This window comes from Artemia franciscana, chromosome 4, assembly GCF_032884065.1.
Source record: "Artemia franciscana chromosome 4, ASM3288406v1, whole genome shotgun sequence".
NCBI classification, from domain to species: domain Eukaryota; kingdom Metazoa; phylum Arthropoda; class Branchiopoda; order Anostraca; family Artemiidae; genus Artemia; species Artemia franciscana.
The window spans coordinates 44,772,832-44,795,701 of record NC_088866.1 but is presented as its reverse complement, the minus strand read 5'-3'; the positions used below and the strand labels follow the sequence as shown (position 1 = coordinate 44,795,701).

Sequence of the window (22,870 nt, the reverse complement as noted above, 5' to 3'; positions counted from 1 at the left end):
AATATTCGTAACGACATATTTTTCGGAACCTTGTAGGATCCTTGTGTATTTACAACTCTGACTTAGTAACGCCAAAAATTGAAATCGGTTTTGTGTTAGGAACTCGACTTTAAAATTTTTGGACACCGCCAGCATTGCTACAATGATCAATTTGAACCATATACTTAGCTTGGAAGAGCGTTCATTTCCATTTTTCTGTTTTGATTATGGCTAATTTCCTTTTTCTGTTGTGATTATTGGCATGTCTTATCTTTTTTCCTTTTTGTTAATTTTTTTGCAGTTTGTCCACGTTGTGTTATACTTTTGAGTACTTCTTGTTGGTCTTAGAAAAAAAAAGTTTGGTTTATGGTTCATATCATTGAGATCCTAATTACAGATTGGGAAGACCTGAGCAAGTATTCTACGGTGGAGAAATTCGAGGGGAATCTGCCATCAAGTTTAGGGATGAAATCGGACCTCAAGTTTTACACAGCTTTGAGGTATTTAATGGAGGACCATGGCGTGTGCCCCACCTCTCACTAATTATAAGCTGGCCTTATCAAGCGGAAAATCATAAAGAGCAGGGAAAGTGGCTCTTGTATATGGAAGAAAAGCCTTTTGTTGATGGTAAGCAGATGTGACAGAGGTCTATAATACCCTTGTCTGATTGTTCTTTTGTTAGTAATTCATTCGCTCTTCTTATAAAGGTCAAAAATATTTTCCTTAGTGCCGACAGTAAAGATGAAATGTGATTGTCAGATTTAGTTATAGTATAGACTTACACAGCCATAAATATCTTATGAATTAATCACTCAATAGGATTAATCAATAATAGGAAATTTTTAATCAATAGGAAATTCACTTTATAATGAAAAAGGACCTTCATATGCCTTTTTTTGTTCCTGGTAGGAGCGGGTGCCAAAATAAAAAAAAAGAAACGTGGATGAAAAATCAGCCAGAAATCAGCTAAAAACATACGGCACTAAACAGCTTAAGAAGGTGCTGATTTACTTGGAAGGTGTAGTTCTCTTTTAGAATCAACAAATTGTTAATGTTTGACTTTTTGGACGGAAAACAGACAAAAATGGGGTACTGTCGTGAAAACTTGATAATTTCCTAACAAGCGAAACAAAAATCTTTGAAAATCGTGGTTTTTATGATTTAATAGATCTAGGCTGGTCTAAATTAGGGACAATAATTGTTTTTTTTATACATTCCCTTGCAGTAAAATATTCTAATTGGAAATAATATGAAGGTATAATTGTGCATAACTTGAAGATTTATTTGCTAGCAAGGCTAGATTTTTCTCGGGGAGGGGGGCAAATGAAGACTTTGCTGTCCCCAGCCGTACCATCAATAATGTAAATGTTACAATTTTTGCCTAAAATATTACAATTTAAGTTTGTTTACCCTTGCCTCCTCTACCCCCCTAGATCCGACCCATATCCATAGGGACCTTTATTTGGAGTATTCGATTTGTGTTGACTCCGGTTTGTTTGGCATTACTACCCTGACTCCAAATGCACGAAGCTTCTAGAAGTGCCCACATTTCACAGCTATACTTGCCCGTTGCCATTGCCCTCATTTCTAGCATCTTAATCATAGTTCCAAGACTTGTCACTCTGTTCCTGTCCTTTATTTTCCTCTTTTACCATATGGGCTTAGTATACCCTTGTTGTTTTAGTACCGCTGTTACATAGTCCGGTATGGAAAATTCTGAAGTTCATTTTAGATTTAATCTTGGTTGAGAGTTAACTAAAACAAGACACATAGGTGACGCCTCCTCTGGGATCTTCCTTCCACAAAGGAAGGAAAAGGGCATAACATTCTTCGTGCTGTCTTGATTGACTTTGGTCATTCGTTGAATATCTTTTTTCTCATTGATTTTAAGTGAGAGGACAACCGTGGGATAATATCTCTGAACCCCATAAAATACAACGACTACAAGTAGTAGGATAGTTAATGCAGTCGACTCTCGACATATCGAACGTTGATAACTCAAAATACTCGATATCTCGAATTATTTTCAATTTCCTTGAAAAACCTTTCTAAGTCGAAGAAAAACCACGCACAACGCAAAAGAATTTTGTGGTTAAAATTTTACCCCTGTAAGTCGAAGAGACCCGAAAATTACCTCTGTAACTCGAAATTCAGTAAATAAGTTGTCATTTCCACTTTACCTACGCAAGTCAAAGTTTACCTTTGTATTTCGGAAATTTCTCCAATGGACCTCTGTTAGTGGAAACCCTGATATGCAGGTTACAACGTGATAACTTTGTTTTACATATTTTGTATCAGATTCTGTTAATGTTCAAGTGTCCATTTCCTAGCAAAATTAATTTATTTTTAACATTTGAAAGTAAAGTTTCGATATGTCAAGTCTATAATACTCTAATAAACCTAATCTTAACTTTTTAGTGGCTGTAGGGAGAAAATTTACCAATTCTGTACCTTTCTAACTCGAATTTTCATTGGTCTTACTCTATAACCCAAAGTATGCATAAGTTGAATTATACGTAATTCGAAGAAAAATCGTGGTCCGAGTTAGCCGAGTTAGCCGAAAAATCGTGGTCCGAGTTTCGAGTTAGCGAGAGTTGACTGTAGCTCTTTTAATTATGTGTAATATTTCTCTACGCGCTTATAAATAATACTTTTTTTTTGTTTTAAGTCGCTATAAAACACAATCTGTAGCCTACTGTTTAAATTTCCAAATTTTGCCTTATTTTGAATATATTTTCTTCTGCCCCAATATTTACATTTTGGCTGTTAAAATCCAAATCAAATTACTGTGCCCAATATAGGTTACATTAAAGTGGTAAAGCAAAAAAAAAGTTTTTCTTTTTCGTTGTTATTATTCAGGGTTATAATTTAGGATTCAAGATGGATTATCCAAGGCATTTGCAGACAATGCAACGGGAATGTTTAAACCGCAAGCTTCATTTTTGAACTGTTTTTATTTATTAGATTAGTCGAAAAACGCATTTTAGAACAAGAAAACAGAATATTCAACGTATCTTAAAAATAAAATAAATAAGATAAAAATGATTATAACAAACAATTTAGTTTTCTTAATTTCAGGGGGGTGAATTGTAAATTTAAGTTTTTCAAAAAATGTTAAATACCACTTTTTGAAGTGTTTTCAGCAATCGCTATTAATGCCATTTTTTCTAATGATCACTTGAATTAATAAGTGGCCGGGAAAGCATTAGTTTTCATCTGTGGCTTGTTAAGTTCTGGGGCGTTAGGATAATTCAATTATGGCAATAGTAAATGCGTATTGTTATACGACATAAAAATTTCTGAAAAAAACGATAAAAGGGTTTTGGTCTTTTTGGTTATTGTTCAGTGGTGCCAATTCAAGAAAAAAAAAATTGTATGGGAGTTTTTTTTTCAATGTTTTGAAAAAATATATTTTCCAATATCTATGGAAAAATATTAAATATATCCTAATTGTTACTTTTTCAATTTAAAAAAAAAATAATTTAAAAATATGGTAAAGGGAAGCCAAAAAATGCTTTTCCAAAGGGACATATATGCCTTTAATACACATGTAAAATTTTTTTCATATCAATATCATCAGTTTTTAACTGTCTGTGGAAGCATGAACAAGAGATAAAACGTATTTTGTAAAAAATTAGAAGCTTCTGAATAATATGAGGAGTGTATAAATGAGGGAAGACCGATTGGGGCATATGGATGAGTCTGCTGATTATCAGTATATGAGCTATAAGCTCTAATTCAATTCAAATAGCACATAAAACCTATTGAATTAACACAGCCGATATAGACCTTATTACCCTAACATGTTTTGTTATAATGCCATCTATCATAAGAATCGTGAGTAGCATTTATCTATTTGGGTTTTAGTAACCTGGCTTCTGACACAAACTCTACGAGAGCAAAGTGTATCTTGAAATAGAAGGAAAATAGATCAGGAAGAAGCTTAAATCTAGAATCAATAAATGCAGAAATATAGAATATATTCAAAAACTTTTTTGGTTGGTAATTTTTTTTAGGAGCTGTTTTCATTTTCTATGGAAATAAAAAAAAATTATGTGAAATTTCGTAAAACTCGTGTCTACAACTCGAACCTCTCAATCCAATAAGTAAAGTGTGTTGATTGATTAAATCCGTTTCTCTTAACTTGTTTGGTTCTGTAAATCTTTTGAACCCTTTTTTTTAAATGAAAATTTTCTCCCTCGTTTAAATAGCTGGAAAATATATATATTTTTTTTTTCAAGGTTCATTTTGCCGTGACACTAAAAGAAACTTTTTTTGTAATCAGAAGGTCCTTAATTATGGTTATAAGATGTAATTCCAAAATATACACATAACATAAATCAATAACAATAAACTCGCATCTCAAAAATCAATTTCAACATCAACTTCCCCGCAAGTCATCGTGGTCAGGAAAGAACAGGAAGAAACATGTAATAAGACTACATTAAATACAAGAAATCCATTTGCCCGTCTTAAAAATCCCGTAAAACACAAAAACACAGGCAGAATAAAAGAGCCAAAAATTGAACAATCCTGGATTTTCTACTCTCCTGTAAAATCGTTATTGTTTAAAAGTAATCCGTTTGTCATGCCGCAGCCAAAACTAATATCGCCCTGTTCCAAAAAATGTGGAGATACTAAAGTTTAACTAACCTCTTGGACAAAGTTATGATTTAATCTAAAAGTTTCAGGTTTCAAAACTGGGAGCAAATTACTTGACAATATTAACTACCTCTTTTGTCTGTTACCTATATCAATAAATAAGACAAGAATCTCAATTAGGCATTTAAAATTACTTTTGAGATTTTGAGATTTAGGCATTTTAAATGCCTTTGGTGGGGGGGGGGCAATCAATTGTGTGTAGCTTTAAAAGCGACTCAGCTAAAAATTTTAGGTAGACCTTAGGCCGATACTTCTGAGCTTTTATGCCCGGGCTGCGTTATAATCACACTTGTGAATACTACCGTGGCATTATGCAATTATGCAAGAGGGCATTAGAGGGCATTTATGCAAGGAATAAAAACACAAAAAGTTTTTTTCTTATCTCCGGGGTTTTTGCGTCTCTTTATTTACCATTGTCGCTAATAACAAAACGGAAATATAGGTTTAAAATATCTGCCCTTTTTATTCTTTCAGAATAACTAATTAATTTGAATCGATCCGGTCTTAAGGGCTCAAGGTTTGAGATAGGCACGTTTACAGCTTTATTTCCCCGAATGGAGCTCGATGACATTGCGGAAAATTTCGGGGTTTTGGGGAGATAGGACCCCGAAGTTTCCCCCTGAGTACATCTCTAGTTTGAGGACTAATGCTGAAGAACCAAGAAAAGTGGAATATAATTGCTCAAATTGATTAAGTGGAAATTTTCATAGCTGTGAATATATCTTTGAAAAAATAGGAAATATAGGAATTTCAACGTTCAATGAAGAAAACCTCTATGTACAGTCGTGTTGATGCACCACTTCAGCGCCAATAATAACCTTCAGAATTTTTTGTTGAAGGTTGTTCAGTTTTCCAGTTTAAACTCTACGATTGACCAATCAGATTGAAGATTTAAGGTAAATTTTCAGAAATTAGAAAATATGCAAGCTCAAAACAGCAGTTTTCCAATCTATATGATAAATTTGGGAAAATATATCTGGTTTTAGCTCAAAGTATCTGGGACAAACTGGTGTTGATGCGCTGAGAGGCACCCAGAGGGTCCTAGTGTCCCGGGCTTTGCTGTTTATATAGGATTTTTCAGCAAATTTCTTGCCATTTCAATTTTAATGCCTCTGTGGTACAATCGTGATTTTAAAATCGAGGGAAAGCGATTGTCAATCATAAGTCTCGGCCTTCTTATCAACGGGCATGACGATGGTATGGCTTGTGCATCAGTGTTTCAAGTTTCAAATCTTTGAACAAATTATTGACCATATTATCCACCTAATTGTCTATTTTACTTATTACCTTACTGAGACTTAGGTCTTCCCATATGTCCCATGTATTAGGCGACAACGATGCTTCTTCACGATGTCTTCTCGAGTGCTGTATACAAAAGATCTTACATTGATAATCTAAACTATATCGCATTATTACATCTTTCTACTTTAGATATTTGCTGTTCACGCTCTCTGGTACCCAGAGGAACCCAAAAACACACATCGTGATTGAGGTGACCTCTGGCGATGCGGACCGCGTGACCCAGCGTAGCAATCGACAACTTGCGATTTTATCAGTCACGGACGACTGGTTTGTTTTCTCTGGATTAAAGCGTTTGCAATCTTACCAGTCCAACGAATTCCAAAAATATTTTTTTAGACAATTGTTCTCAAATTCCTGGATTCGCGGTTCGAGCTGCTTAATTAACGCCGAAGATTCACGTACGTATATCATTACGGAGAAAACGTTAATGCTAAAGATTTGTAACTTCAGTTCCATGGCGCAAGCCTTATTCTTACAAACTGCTGATATTATCAAAAGTGCTTCCTACGTGTGTAGTATGCGTGGAAATTTAATGCTCAATACTCCCGTTAGATTCGATATGGATCCCAAGGTACTTAATTTCCTCTATCTCTTCAAGTAGATCAGTTCCAACTTGAAGTGTGTATGTTTGGGTTGGAGGGGGAGGCTGGTAAGTAAGTAAGACGGTACTAGGCTCTTGAGGTCCAAACTGGCGGTGCTGATCTCCGTTTCATGGCTCTCCAGCCAGGAAGTGCAATGGGGGGGGGCTGGGGGCCAACCATCCTGTGCTTTCGCACACCCTTCCTGCTTAAATTATTCTTATCTTTCTGCTTAATTTGAATAATAGTTGAAATTGTCTCGTATAATTTTGGCTTCGCTACCGGCTCCACTTTATTTGTGACCTCAACGATGTTCTGCTGCAACTTTTCCCTCAAAGGACACAAGAAAGTTATGTAATCAGCAAAATCAATGTCACACACGTTACATATATGGTCCAGTTGAAATCCATCTGTGAAGTTGCACATCCAAAGTATATTAATTTTGAGTTTGGCAAACAACATTGAGTGCAGAATAAATCCTTGACTTTTGCATCAGTGTTCTAAGTTTAAAATCTTGGAGCAAATTATTGGCCATATTATCCACCTAATTGTCTATTTTACTTATTACCTCACTGGGGCTTGGGTCTTTCCATCTGGCTCGTGTATTAGGCGACAACGGAGCTTCTTCACGATGACCTCTGGAGTGCTGCTGACCATAGATCTTCCATATGTAATATAAAATGTGCCACAGATGTGTACAGATGTTGTCCAGTTGAAATCCACCTGTGAAGTTTCACATCTGAAACATATTGTCTCTGAGTTTGGCAAACAACATTGAGTACAGAATAAATCCTTGCCAGACACCAGACTTGAAACTGAACCATTCAGTAAGGTTACATTTATCGTTCCGCATGGCAGACAGCTATTCATTGTTCAGTACAATAATCATTTGCAGAATCTTGTCAGGGAATCAAAAGTAACCCAGAATTCTCCATATTGTGTCCCTGCGGAGCTACCCTAAACATGTAAACAGCCGAATGAAATTTTCTATAAAATCATGGTTTATAGGCATAAGATGGGTCCAGGAGGTAATGAGTGTTTTATTTTTCATGTAAACCCTCCCCCCCCCCCCCGTTTGGAAACGATGGTATAGTACTTAGGGTGTAAACTATATAATTTATTTTTCTGTTTAAACGAGCCTCGTATATGTTGTATATTAGTACATGCATATTCCCTTTATTTATAACTTAACTTATTAATTAGCATTTCATTTAATTAATAATTTTAACGGTTTTTAGGTGATGGAGAATGCCTAATGGACCCAGGTCAAGTCAACAATTTAAAGCTGAAAAGAAGACCCGGAGCTGTTGAAACTCCCTTGGAGCATCTAATACTTCAAGATAGCCCCGCCCCATTAATAGACTTTGTAAACGCAACAGAAAGCGGCGACTCGTCTTTAAATAAAAGAAGAAGAAGAGATCTAGAAGAAGTTGTGAGGGCTGAAGCTATAGTTGATAAAGATGGGACAACTAGACACGTTGTAACAATGGTGAGTGTGAGACTACTTTGCGCGCTGAATGAAACATAAGTGTCTGGGCCAGCGTGGCTCTGATAACTTAAAAGGCGTTAAGAACTGTTGGCGTTAAGTAACTTCAATAGCGTTAAAAACAGAAACACAAAGAAGTGTTTCACAAAGAAACAGAAGAGCTTATAATTTAGGTTTTTATTACCCTCAGTCAATCCAGTATGAACAAGCCGAAGCTGGATTGAAAATTATGCAACACAGTTGCACATACTCCTCCTATACCCCAGTCTACTTAAGCTTTAAACAAAGCATCATTATTAATTTTCTAAATTTTCAGATTAATAGTTTTAAACTTGAAAGCTTCACTATTTAGTACCTCATTTCCGATAAGTTTCGATTTTCTAAAATCGAAATAACTTAAAAGGGCGCTAAAAGAACTTATTTGTAAAACAATATTTGTAGCCTCTTGTTCCTTGAACTTGATTCTAAAGATGCTTACAATTTTTTTTTAATGACATCTTTTTTAAGTTGTTCTTTAATATATTTCTATGTATATTTTACTCTTTAGATTTTCGAATCTTGGATATTAATATTAATATTTTCAGATAGATCGTGGACATTCCTAGATACCATTAGATATTGGTTGAAACTTTTTTTCTCATTTACAGAAATAGTTGTGAAAAGGTTCTATAAATCCGTTGTGTGTTAGATGCGTAAAAAAAGTTTTTTTTCTTTTTTTACTAACAGCCATTTTTTAATAGTATACAAAATCTAGATTTTCTTTGTTTTTGGTTTCCTGCAAAATGTATGTTGTGTAACACAATAACTTCCAAGCTCTTCCAGCTTCACTGTCACATGTCTAACAATATTTATTCTGCAGTACAGGTAATAAGACACAAAAGTGCCGCTGTCTCAAAATTCAAAGACTCTAGTGATCTAATGGAAGCTCACAAAGTCATTTTTACATTCTTGTGTCTCAAAAATAAGGGCAGGCATATCAACCCTATGTCTATTTTTTTCAGGGGGAAAAGGGGTATGTTTTCATTAAAATTGCTTTTTTGTATTTTCAAATTTCCCCTCCCCGCCCATATTCTGAAAAATTCATTTTGCCCCGCTCTAATTTTTCTTCAGTTGAAGTCGCTAGTCGTCTAATGAGTTTAGTATCTCTTTGACAGAACCATCGCTGACCAGGTTTGGGATTATCAGTGGCCAAATAGTGTTGTAATCAAGAACCCAACAATAGCGTAGTTTCCATAACAATTAGACAGCTGTTCAATTGTTTTCAGTTGTAGCTCAGCCAAGATAATCATTATTGCGCTTTTAACGAGTCACTACCGTTACATTTGTGCATTTATGCAAGGAATAAAAACACAAAAAGTTTTTTTCTTATCTCCGGGGTTTTTGCGTCTCTTTATTTACCATTGACACTAATAACAAAACGGAAATATAGGTTTAAAATATCTGCCCTTTTTATTCTTTCAGAATAACTAATTAATTTGAATCGATCCGGTCTTTAGGGCTCAAGGTTTGAGATAGGCACGTTCACAGCTTTATTTCCCCGAATGGAGCTCGATGACATTGCGGAAAACTTCGGGGTTTTTGGGGGAGATAAGGCCCCGAAGTTTCTCCCCTGAGTACATATCTAGTTTGAGGACTAATGCTGAAGAACCAAGAAAAGTGGAATATAATTGCTTAAATTGATTAAGTGGAAATTTTCATAGCTGTGTATATATCTTTGAAAAAATAGGAAATATAGGAATTTCAACGTTCAATGAAGAAAACCTCTATGTACAGTCGTACAGTGGTTGTACGAAATTAGAAAAAATTTGGTTCTACCAAATTAGAAAAAAAAGAAGAAAATAAGTGTAGGTGAAAAAATCATCAAAAACTAAGCTAAAAGCATATGGGACCAAATAGCTTAAGAAGATGCAGTTTTTTTTTGAAGATGTAGTTGTTCATGGGAAGCAGCAGATTGTTAATGTTTGAATTTAAATGACGATAAGGGTTGATAGATTTAACCAACTAACTATGTATATTTATTCTGATGGTTCAACGTATCATTGGTGACTAACATGTGATAATGCCCTAAAAATTTCTTAATTTATCAGCAACCTAACGATGAATCTTAGAAATTCATTGTTTTCAAGTATAGAATGACCTAAAATGGGCCCAAGGATTAAAAACTGTTTATGTGAATCGTCTTTGTACTTTAAGAAGACTAAGTTGTTTAAATTAAGACCAAACAAGGGTAAAAACGGCATGTTAGAAAAGAAGATCAACCAAGTGGATAACTTCACTTATTTAGATAGAATTATTTGTAAGAATGAGGGAATCATTGAGAATGTGGAGTAAGGATGCCGCACTGAGGAAGCCCTAAGACTTCATAGCTTCGAAAGAAACAAAATATTTAATTTTTAGAATTTTCTATAATTAGAAAATTACAGTTTTCATGTAGCAATAGGCCTTGGATGATGAAATGGGCCAAAATTATTCTATTTTGATGTTCTGGGACGACTAATTTTTCCACCTATAAATTACTTACTTCAAAGTACCTAATCATACCCTTTTAAACAATTTACATTGTTGGCGACTAAATTATAATTATTTAGTTTCAAAATAAGTATTTAGGCACTTTTAATCCAGAAATTATTCGAACTAAGTAGGTATATTCATCTCTAATTCAACGCTTGTCAAAACAAATCTATATTTTCGGCATACTTTTTCACAGTAGGCTTAGGAACTTAAATTTTAAAGAAAAAGTATTGTTTTCTCGCGTTGTCTTCGGACCTTGCATCGGAAAATGCAACTTCCGCATTTTAAACAGTTACCAGTGGCCCTGTATAATCTGTATTCTTTTATCTTTTTTTTTACAATAACAGATTTAATAAAGGAGGGCGGGCTTCATGGTGATGATGCTCTGGATTGAGGAGCTGTAGGCATCAGGTGGTCCAGTCTTGACATAACCTGTTAATAGTTATAATTAGGAATTCATTCATAAGTTATAAGTTTAGGTCAGTTGAGAGTCAATCTTTTTATAAACTAATTGATGAGCAATAATTTCAGGATTGCGACAAAGGGACTGCCAAATGTTTCAAATTCCGTTGCAATGTTAGAAATTTACAGAGAAGACAATCAGCTGTTATTAAAATCAGAGCAAGGTAAGTCGAGTTTGTTCGAAACCAATGTATTAAGCTCATTTAGATTTCTTTTTTTTTTGGGAGGCCACAATCCTAACAGGGAATTCTTGTAATAAATTTCACAGGTGACATAAGATAATGTAAAGCATTTGAAAAGAACACATTTGAAGTAGAATTGGCTAATTAAGGGGTCTTGTGAGCAAGAATGTTTACTATGAACCTTATTTTCTATGTCACATTAAAATATTAATAACAAATATGAAGTATCCCCCCTGGGGACATTTAAAACGTAAACTATAAGCATCAAAATGTGGTTTCGCGTTGCAAATATTCCAATTTCAACCAGTATTAGACAACATGGAGAAAAAAAGTAAGCATTTGTAGAAAGTAAAATTTGGGAAGTAATTGAATGTTAAAACAAATTTTGCGAATAAAAAATAGGGTTCCATCAGCAAAATATTCAGCTGTTTCCTTAAAAACCCATGACTCTTCACCGTTGGATGGCTAAACTCCGTGACCGAAAATAAAATATGTGATCACAGGAATAATTGATAGGGAGAGTTCTGTAAGAATATCTGCTGCGAAACTCATTTTTAATTCTTATCTTCTTTTAAAACACAATTAAACAAAAAGCGTGAAAAATCGTCAAATCTCTTTACTTTTTCCCTGTAATCTTCTCACTTTTTTTCTGTTAATTGTTTCTATGCTGTTTTAAAACTGCCAAGGAAGATGAAAATGAAGTCTGATCCTTAATATAGATATAGTGTACACTCGCACGTAGATGGAGATATAGTGCAGACTTTTCTGTGTAATTGTTTCTGTGATATTTTAAAACTACCAAGGACATTGAAAATGAAACCCGATTCTTAATATGCATATAGTAGAGACATATATATTTTAAGAAAATGAGCAAAAACCGGAAATTCAATTTTTAATGAAACTGCTCCTTAGTAGCAGTGGGTTTAAAATGAAAAATACACTGTGGGGGAAAAAATAAGCTAAAAACACCTGGCAACAAACACCTTAAGAGGGTGTATTTTAATGTTTGTTTTGTATTTAATGTTGATAATTCAACGTTTGAGTTGTGGATGAAAAATAAACTAAAAACACCTGGCAGCAAGCATCTTAAGAAGGATCTTAAGATTTGTTTTGTGTTGATAATTTAACGTTTGAATTGTGGGTAAAATATCGCCAAAAATAAGCTAAAACAGTTGCAGTACCAAATATCTTAAGTTACCTGTGCTCGCGGCAGGACCAGGTGTTATTTGCCTCACCTGCCATCCGAAATTCTGATTTTACGTGGGAATTTGTTTAACTGTAAAGTCTCCGCACTTGCGTAGGCTGAGACCCGCAAGTCATACCACTGGCACCACCTTAAGCCAATGATTAGGCCCCACCTAACGCCAGGCTTTGAAGCTCCGCTCTGAAGAGACATCGGATCGAAGCAACTGAAACTGTTGCTTATTAGTTTCAAGGTTCAACATGGAGACACTGACCAAAATGTGATACTGTCCTAAAAACTTCATAGATCTGAAAGAATCGAAAGAAAAATCTCAGAAAATTGCAGTTTTCGGTGTAAATAGACCTAACATGGGTCCAGAGGTTAACAATGTTTTTATTTTGATGTCCTTGGTACTTTAAACAAAAATCTTTACTGCTACCCCTTGCAATCTGTTCTCCATCCTTTTCTTATAACCCTCCTCCTTTTTTTCTGTATAGTCATTTTTATGTCTTTTATTTAGACTAATATCTTGATATATTGTTTAAAACATTTATATAAAAACACTATATAGAATACTTAAGTATTTATACCAAATTTACTGTCTGGTATTTAAAAAGTGAGTAAGTTTACAAGAACATCAGCCAATAGACGTAGAAATGAGCTAGACAGAATTTTATTTTCGAGATTTAGGGTGTTCACTAGAGCAGTTTAGTATTTTCTATACTATTTAAAATTATTGTCTACCTTTATTTGTGCATCTTATTTCAAATATACTATTTTTTTAGACTCTGGAATTCAACACTCGCAGAAGATTATATGAAAGCAGATCGAGTAGTTATAAGATCAAAGGCCAGAATAGAATTAGATCCGTTTTTAGAAATAAATCAATCAAATACAGTGGATGACATAGACTATGTAAGTTATTTGCAGCCATGCTCTATACATTAATACCAGAATGTCAGAGGTGTATGCTGGGGGAAAGGGGCTTGTGATGGGAGGGGCTAGTTTGGCTACAGTAACTGAAAAAATGTTATGTTACATGACATAGATTTTTCGGTGGGTGGAAAAACAAACAAAAAATTCTTGGGGTTTTTGACTTATAACAATGAGCTACTTAGCCTTGAGCAACTTTCGTTCAAGGCTTATGTTTGGAACTTCGGGATATGGGGGAAACAGTCAATATCAAAAGCTCTTCCCCAACTATTCAGTGTGAAAAGAGAATTCAGTATATTTCAGAAAAACTTAAAACTTATGTGCTTAAAACGTCTTAAGAAGGTGTATTTTAATGTTTGTTTTGCGTTTAATGTTAATAATTAAAATAAATAAATAAAATAGGATAAGATGTAAATCCAATGATATATCTTTGCTTCTTGTAATAAGCTTTGAATCCAATTTTTTTTTTAATGTTCTATCATGTAGTGACTAAAAAGAAGTGCCAAACAATTGAATATATGGCACATATGATAAATTAATCCAAACCCTCCCGAAAACTCTGGTTCCATTTGCTACTTTCCTTGAATGCCGAAAATTGATGAAAAGTGCTAAGTTTTGCGGTATAGAAAAATAACCCATCTTTGTAGCGAAATAAAACTTTCAAGCCGTCCAGGGCGTCCTTGAGATCTCAGGATTTTTTAAGGTTTACGCGACCCTTTCCCTGAAATCTTCTGTGGACATGCCTGATTTGATTTTTATGGATAATTTATCGTAGCATACCCAAAATTTACAAGTTGTATTATATCTCTACTCCCAGGTGGAGTATGCACTCAAAAAAAAGAAAATTAATAACGATAATTATCCAAACGTCTTTTGAATTGCTGCAGTGAACTTGTTCTTCTTTTGACAAAATTAGGGAAATGAGTTTTTAGTTGTTAATTTTTCTTTTTAATTTCTGTCCACATAATTGAATGCAACAGTTGCATATAAATGACCTGGGTATGTATGTTTCTTTTGACTGATCTCGCCCCATGTTATGTAAAATTTGAGGTTCACCTAACCCCTCTCCCTTCCGACGCTGTCTGGAAACTAACTTGACTTTCTTTGCCATTTTTGATTTTAGTTAGTTATTTAGTGTGTAAGCATTTCTGTCGACATCCCGCGTCGAGTTGAACCAAAAGGCGAAATTCTCTCTCTGACTGAGCTTTCCATTTCATATTTCGCCAGTTGCCGAAAGTTATCAAACCCAAATTTGCGAGAAGAATAGAATTGGCTAGACATGGAAAGCGAAAGCCAACAAGCGTGTCTAGTGGGCTATTTTGTTTAGCGTGAGATACAAGGTATTACACTCGTCTCTTAGAATAATTCTTGAATTTTGCTGTTTTCTAGATTTATAAATAATTTGGTTAGATGAATAGTATATTTGAAAATGTCGAAAAATTAAAGCCGAGACACATTTACTTATAAAAATTCCGGAATAAGCTGATTAAAAGAAACGCACTCCCCTAAGAAAAATAAATAGTTTCAATTCATCGTCGCCTCTCGTGTATCTATTTATGAATACCCTATACAAGGGATATTATTGCCCTACCAAAGTACTCCCGGCTCTCTTTAACATAGATTTTTTCTCTCACAGTTTTTATTGTTTTTCTTTTTATTCGCTGTCCTATCTTTCTGATTCATTGTGTTATTTATTATTCATCGCTTCATCGCTAGTGTATATATATATATATATATATATATATATATATATATATATATATATATATATATATATATATATATATATATATATATATATATATATATATATATATATATATATATATATATATATATATATATTAATGTAAAGTTCTTGAGTAGCGTTGTAGAGTTACGTTTTAGAGTTTCGTTCTAGTGTTTGGAGGTTTGCTTAGTTTTTATTAGCTTAGTTTTTGAATTTCAAATAAACGAGTTTCTAGGCAAGGAACATAGGAGCGTAGTTAAGTTTCATATGATTTGCTCTTTCCGTTGATTTTTGCGATAATTTTCTCTGAACGGTCTTCTGTGCCAACTTTACTTTCTTTCGAATTTTCGCAACTGGTATTTTTGTTTTGCCGTTCAAATATAGCTTATTGCAAATTTTTTCTCCTTATGTTTTATCACAGAGAAAAATAAAGTTTAATTATTAAAAGGCATAGTGTAACTATAAGGAATAGTGTGACTGCCTTATGAAAATGTGTCACAGGTGCAACAATGTGTGAAGAAATTTACACCATGTAATTTGGGATCGTGTATAAATTTTTTGTATTAATTTTATTGTTACTGTCACTGCTATTTTTTTTTTCAGGCCGAAACGATAGCCTATCCAGATCATTTGGATACTGGGGAATCCAAGTCGATACCAATATGGATTATTTTATTAGCAGTAGCAGTTGGAGTTTTTCTACTAGTAATTTTAATATTTATTTTATGGAGACTAGGATTTTTCAGAAGGAATCGACCGGACCCGACTATGTCGGGGAGTTTAATGAAGAAAAAGAATGATGAATATATTTCGTAAGGAGTGTCTAGTTGTTAGTAACTGAATGGGAGATATTAACTGATTTATTTAAATGATAATTCTTATTGTTAATTGACATATTTTATTTTTTACTATTTAATTGACAATCCGCAGTATGTCTCAAAACCTAATATTTACGAAGTAATATGACTGCAACATTTGTAAATATTTGCTGTCGTAAAAATTATGAACTAAAATGTTTTATTAAGTTGACCGTTTTTGATCGTTAATTGACTATTTTAAGGGGACTCGAAACCTTACAGAGCAAACTTTTTCGCCCATTATAGTCTTTTTTAGTTTGTGTGGCCAAACAATTTTAAATTGATTGGTTGGTATTGTCATAACTTTCAGAGACTGGATAAGAGATCTGAATAAAACAAGAAACTAGAAGCCAACTCCTACTTTCACGGAAATATTAGAAAAAACAATTATTTTCTCCCGCTTTGTGTCAGAGATAGAGATATTCAGATTTAATGAAACTTACATTGTTAAAAATTCATGATCTTTTTCGATTAAATAGAGTAGAAATTCCTTTTTAAATTTCAGGGATAGGACCTCTAAATATTCTAGCTTGGAATACCCGCTTGGGAAAATTAAGCACTAGCTACATGGAAGTTCATTGAATCATTGTAATATCTTTGGGAGTTCCATGTGGTGCTACCGACCATGATTGAAAACCTTGTCGAAGCAGGATCTATAATATTTGTGCTGTATGCACATTGAATAGGCAGCGCTTTGCTTAATAGTTAGTCAAAGATTGTAAGTTTCCTTAATTTTGAACTAGTCTCTCGCTACTTCTTCGAGCTACTCACATATCCCAGGTTAACACATTTTTACCAAAATTGGTTTGGGAATTCCCTGTGGTGCTGGGAAAATTCCCTAATGAGTCGTTTGTCTTAAAGATAGTCAGCCAACGCCGAGACTTGTAAAATGATGTTAAATGTTTCGAATCCCCATAATTTGAATCGCTTAATTGACAGCGTCTACTGTGTGTCAAAGCTAACATATCGAAGTAGAACGACATCTTTTTCAACTAAGTGCTTTCAGAAATAGAAGCTGCTCTCAAAATGTCTATTTGAATCGATAATTAATTGTTAATTGACAAATTTCAATTAATTTAATTTTAATTTAATTAATTTTAGTTGTAATTAATTTTAATCTAATTATTTTATTTTATTCTTAATTAAACTTTTAATTTAATTTGAATTTTTTCTAATTAATTTAATGATAAGTTAACATATCGAAGTAGAAGGACATATTTTTCAACAAAGTGCTTTCAGAAACGGAAGCTGCTCTCAAAAATGTCTATTTGAATCGATAATTAATTGTTAATTGGCGAATTTTAATTTCGACAATTTGATTCGGCAACGTTTTTGAAGAAATTTTCCAAGTGGACTTTTTCAAACTTCTGGTAAGCTTCTTTAATTGAGCTGGTCTTCAAAAAAAGTTTTTCTGTAGGCTTTGAGAACAGCTTTGTAAGCAGCATTTGGAAATCACTTATCAAGTCTAAAAACTCGATGCAACTCTTATGTGTGGCATTGACGATTAAAAACGTGGGCTAAATCGGAATTCTGAGAGGTACATTTTAAAAAGTTAAGACATGGTTGACTTAGAAAGGCTCAAGACATGTAAAGAAGATTAGAAAGGTTTGTGACATTGTAGCTAAATTGTCGTTACCAATAAATCATATAAAACCTCAAAGGCTCGCGGGTGAAAGGGGGGGGGGGGCTTTGTTTGATTAAGCAAAGCATGATGATATGTAATTTTTGTTAGTTATTCCATCTGATAAAATTTTAATAGTTGATTATTTTTTAATGTATAGTTTATCGCTGATTCTCTTATTTGTGCTCTTAAATATTTCGTTCAGAAGTGTTTTATTTGATTAATCAATTTTGAAGTTTAGCATTTATTAATTAATTAGTTAATATAATTATTTTGAAATGTATAGAAATAATTAATCGATTTCGAAATTTAATTTTGATTGATTAATTATTTATAAAGATTATTCTGAAGTGTTTAGTATCAATTGATCAATTTTGAAGTTTAACTTTGATTAATTAGTTATAATAATTATTCTGAAGTGCTTAGAATTAATTAGTCAATTTTGAAGTTTAATATAGATTAATTAATTAGGTACCACAAATATTTTAAAGTGTTTAAACTAATCTGGTTTGACCAGGTGTCTAGCTGTGATACTTAAAATTGCTGCATGCTGGACTTTGCATGCGTATCTCAATGCTATGTTGCCATATAATTGGAAGATTCGCGCTTCTGATGGTTTAATTCGGTGCTTTTTATATAGATTTTAGGGCTCTAGTCTTTCTTCTTTTCACTTTTAATTTTGCTCATCGTAAGTTCATGCAGCTATGTTGCCTGACGCTTAGTGCAAGGGCTAATCCAGAATTTTGGTTAGAGGGTGGGGGGGACAAAAACTAAAAACGTATCAAACATTTGTTTCCATTATTTTTTTACTTTTTTACGAATCGGGGAAATATTTTTTTGTGAGGGGGGGGGGGGGGTAAATCTCCTATTGTTTGTTTTTGAAAATTGCAATTTGCATATTTCAAAAAAATGCAACCAGTATGGAAATGTTGCATTTAGCCCATTTCCATGGACTAAAAATGGAAAATTGTCCATGTTAAATACCATGGAAACAGCATGGAAATGCTAGTTGCATTTAGTCCATTTCCATGGACTAAAAATGGAAACTTGTCCGTGTTAAATACCATGGAAACAGCATCGAAATGCTAGTTGCATTTAGTCCATCTCCATGGACTAAAAATGGAAACTTGTCTGTGTTAAATACCATGGAAACAGCATGGAAATACTAGTTGCATCTAATCCATTTCCATGGACTAAAAATGGAAACTTCTCCATGTTAAATTCAATGGAAATAGCATGGAAATGCTAGTGGCATTTAGTCCATTTCCATGGAGTAAAAATGGAAACTTGTCCATGTTAAATACCATGGAAATAGCATGGAAATGCTAGTTGCATTTAGTCCATTTCCATGGACTGAAAATGGAAACTTGTCCGTGTTAAATACCACGGAAACAGCATGGAAATAGCAGTTGCATTTAGTCCATTTCCATGGACCAAAAATGGAAATTTGTCCATGTTAAATACCATGGAAATAGCATGGAAATGCTAGTTTGCATTTATTCCATTTCTCCATGTTAAATACCAATTAAGTAAAACATACATGCATATTTTGGAAATGTTCATAATATATTTAAAGATACGTTAGAAAACAGTAATAAAGAAGGGAAAAATTTTCCCCATACTTTTTATATGCAGTGTCCCAAAACTTTTCAGTAAAAATCCCCACCCCACCCAGATCATGTTCAGTGTTGCTATTGATGTGTTATTATTTGATTTTGTGCAGTTTTTATGGTTAACTGTTGCCTTTTTCACATATTCAAAGTGCCTGTAATATTATTATTATTATTATGAAAGGAGTTTGTGTAATTAATTTAGCACACCAATATGTTTTTCTGTTTTCATGTCACTCAGTGCGAGTTTTGTTTATTTGTTTGTTATAATTTAACAAGAACATGTTTGGAATTTAAGCTTTTGTTGACAAGTACTTCGTAGGTGATAGGCTATCATATAAAAGAGTACCTAGAGGGAAGGGAGGGAGAGGAAGCAGCCTTGTTCTAAAGCATTGGCGGATCCAAGAGGGGGGGGGCTATTAGCTATTAAGACTAGTTTGTTTTTTAAAGAAATTTGAAACAAGGTTTTAGTTACTTTGTACGATCTCTGTTAGATTTTACTAATGACGCATACCGCCAAAAATATTTAATTGAATTTAGGTATATCAAGGGAATCTGTTGGTATTACTACAAAAGCAAACTGTGAAGCGAAAATCTTCATTTCGTAAAAACAAGGAGGGGAAAATTTAAAATCTTAAGTTCTTTAGGCTGTCGAAATGACATTTCATGATTGTAATGTCACAACGGGGTTGAAAAGCAAAATGTTCACTTCTTTTTACCGTCAAAAATTTGTTTTCGAGTCTTGCTGTGGTGCTGAGGCGAATAAATGGATATCATTGCTTTTTTTGGCTGTCTGTTTTTTTTTGTTTTTTTTTTTTTTTTGAAAAGCAGGGTTGTTTTTACAACACTGTTGTTTTTAGGGGATTTGCATAATAGAAAGTAAATGTATGAGAAGTGCAAAAATTATTAATTTAAGTTTCGGATTTTGGTGAGCAATTGGGGGCCACTTTACTGCCTATTTTCATCATATTAAAGCTCTTCATTTTATGACATATTACCTCCTCTGTTCATCCTAAAACATTAAAATAAAGGCCAAACTCTTTAGAAATTTAATAAAGGTTCGTTTAAGTATATACTTAAAACTAGGTATATGAGTCGAAATACTCCTTCAAAGGTCGGAATAATCATTTACGAAAAATATATTTTCGAAAAATTGTTTATAAAAGTGTGCAAATGATTATGCATTAATTTTTTTATCTAGCTGGTATAGATGGGTACCTGAATTATCAGTTTGAATCAGTGGAAAGGCATCTATTATTTTTTTAAATATTTACCAATAAAATATTGATAAAAAGTGGAAATTCACGCAACTTGAGTTAACCACAGAAGCGGAATGCAACTACAACATTACTTCAGAATTTCTCACCTTCTCAATACCAACCAGTCACAAAATACAGTTATGTTTTTCTATAGGGATTGCATATATTTGTCCATAAAATTGTTTAAACTGCTCTATATACAGCTGAGGATTTATATACTTATTTTGATACATGCCATCGAATCATGTTTCCACGATTAGTTGTTTATAAATCAAAATTTTACAGGACAATTCTCTTACTTAATGCTAACTCTGAGTCAAAATATTAAATTTTTATTTTTGTTCTCAACAGATATACATATCGAGATTTAAACTTTGAATTGAATATATGAAAACCTCAAGGTTAAAAAAAAAATAATTAGAAATCAATCACAGCTTGAAACTCTGAGAATCTAAATCACCAATCTATACCTATCAAATATAAAAATAACAAACACATAATTATTTGTTTTTTAGGGAGTATTTTGACTCATATACTTAATTTGAAGCACATACCTACATGCATCTTTATTAGACTTACTATTTTTTGGAAATTTTGGTCTTTATTCGAATATTTTAGGATGAATAGAAGATTAAATACTAACGAAGAGCTTTAAACTGACAAGACTCTATAATGACAGGACTAGCCATTATAATCATTCACCAAAATGAGGAGGATAGACCGTGTAATAAACAGATATGGTGGTTGTGGAAATACGGAAATAGACATTTCTTATAAAATTGTGAATTATGTAACTTAAGCGAAATATATAGAACTCTATAAAGTGGGAAGTTACGCTACTTTGTTATGAAAACTTAAATTTCGATTAGTAAACTTTTGAGACGCTAAACACTATTTTTAAAAAGAAACAGTGATTAGTTAATACTTTATTGCCTATAATTAAAAGCCTTGTTTTAAATTTTTTCTGTGCATTTCTATCTCTTCGTTCTGTATTTCTTGTTACACCCCTAAAAGAATTAGTGTTTAATGTTTAATATATATTTTACGAATATACAAGCTATATCTTTATCCTTATTTCCTGCTCTCCATTACTATCATAGTTACTAAGCGATGCCGTAAAGTTAAGCGACATGCTAAATGCTTCGACCTATACAAATTGTCGCAAAGATTGCATGACCATTCTTTTTTGGACAATAAAACCTTAACTCACTCGCTATAGTGGTCAGAAGTGCAAAGGCAAAAAGATATTAAATATCATATTTCTTTTATAGATTAAGAACAGCTCTTTATTTTTTTATGGCGGGGTGGTTTTTATAACATATTATTTTTGTATCAATATTTTTATACCATTTTAATTTCAACTGATTTATTAAAACTTAAACCCTCACAAGATTTTAGATTAAATTTACGACCGATTCCACTACCTACCTACGACACATAATTAGTTAGGCTCCCTTAAATTGCAGTTATTTCTTTGTTCGCAAGTTTATCGAATTAACCTATTACGCACCCTCACCGTATACAAATAATTAAAACAAAATTTGCAGATTAATTTTACTTTATTTGCTAAATGGCTTTCTCAAAGTTTTGATCGGAAGATTTTAAGGGAAAAAAGGAGCGGGGGGGGGATCCTAGTTGCCCTCCAATTTGTTTGTTTACTTAAAAAGGCCACTAAATTTTAACGAATGTTTTTATTTTAATAAATATACATAAATTATGTGAAGAACTTCTATATTCGTATATTTCTATTACGTATATGAGGGGGTTCTCCCCCTCGTCAATACGTCGCTCTTTCAAACAGTTGGCGGTAACGAACTGTAGTAAGGAGCGATCCGGCTCAATAGTAAGCGAAACTCTAATAAACGGAATTTTTAATATCAATAGTTACATTGACAGAAACGCACTGTAATGCTGATTTTAAATATATAAGTTTCAGCAAGTTTAGTCTTACCCATCAAAAGTTACGAGTCTGAGAAAATTTGTCTAATTTTAGAAAATAGGGTGGAAAACCCCCTGAAAGTCATAGAATCTCAACAAAAATCACACCATCAAATTCAGCGTATCAGAGAACCCTACTGTAGAAGTTTCCAACTCTTATCTACAAAAATGTGGAATTTTTGTATTTATTGCCAGAAGACAGATCACGGATGCGTATTTGTTTGTTTCTTTTTCTTTTTCTTGTTTTACAGAAGTGATCTTATCGACCCAGTGGCTCTAGAATATCCATGTCACTTTTATACAAGTAAAAAATTCCATGAATGGAATAAACGATTAGCTGCTTGAAATAGCTAGTGGACTATTAGCCATACTGGAAAAAGTTCTTGATACTTACCCTGACTGATATCTGTCAGTTAATTACTTGGTCAGAATCTTGCGTGTCCCAGAACCAAAACTCAATTTCAAGCTTCACCATCCAAGATGTTCTAAGAAAATTTCCACGCTTAGAAAAGGTGGTTATGAAGTACTGTTAACCAGGTCATTCAACTATACAGGAAGTTGATGCTGTACATAGTACT

At 33.3% G+C, this 22,870-nt stretch overlaps 1 protein-coding gene across 4 annotated transcripts in view; it reads left to right on the top strand.

Annotated features, from left to right (window-relative positions):
- Nucleotides 1-22,870, top strand: part of LOC136026482 (integrin alpha-PS1-like) — a 220,469-nt gene that overhangs the window by 184,828 nt on the left and 12,771 nt on the right. For 2 of the 4 annotated variants that reach the window (XM_065703098.1, XM_065703097.1), the window contains 5 exons: nt 377-606; nt 7,760-8,010; nt 11,050-11,144; nt 13,131-13,260; nt 15,611-15,712. In XM_065703098.1, the coding sequence (XP_065559170.1) occupies nt 377-606; nt 7,760-8,010; nt 11,050-11,144; nt 13,131-13,260; nt 15,611-15,712 (808 nt within the window). Of the gene's footprint in view, nt 1-376; nt 607-7,759; nt 8,011-11,049; nt 11,145-13,130; nt 13,261-15,610; nt 21,423-22,870 lie in introns of those variants that run through there. The other 2 variants (XM_065703100.1, XM_065703099.1) reach the window with 1 other exon arrangement.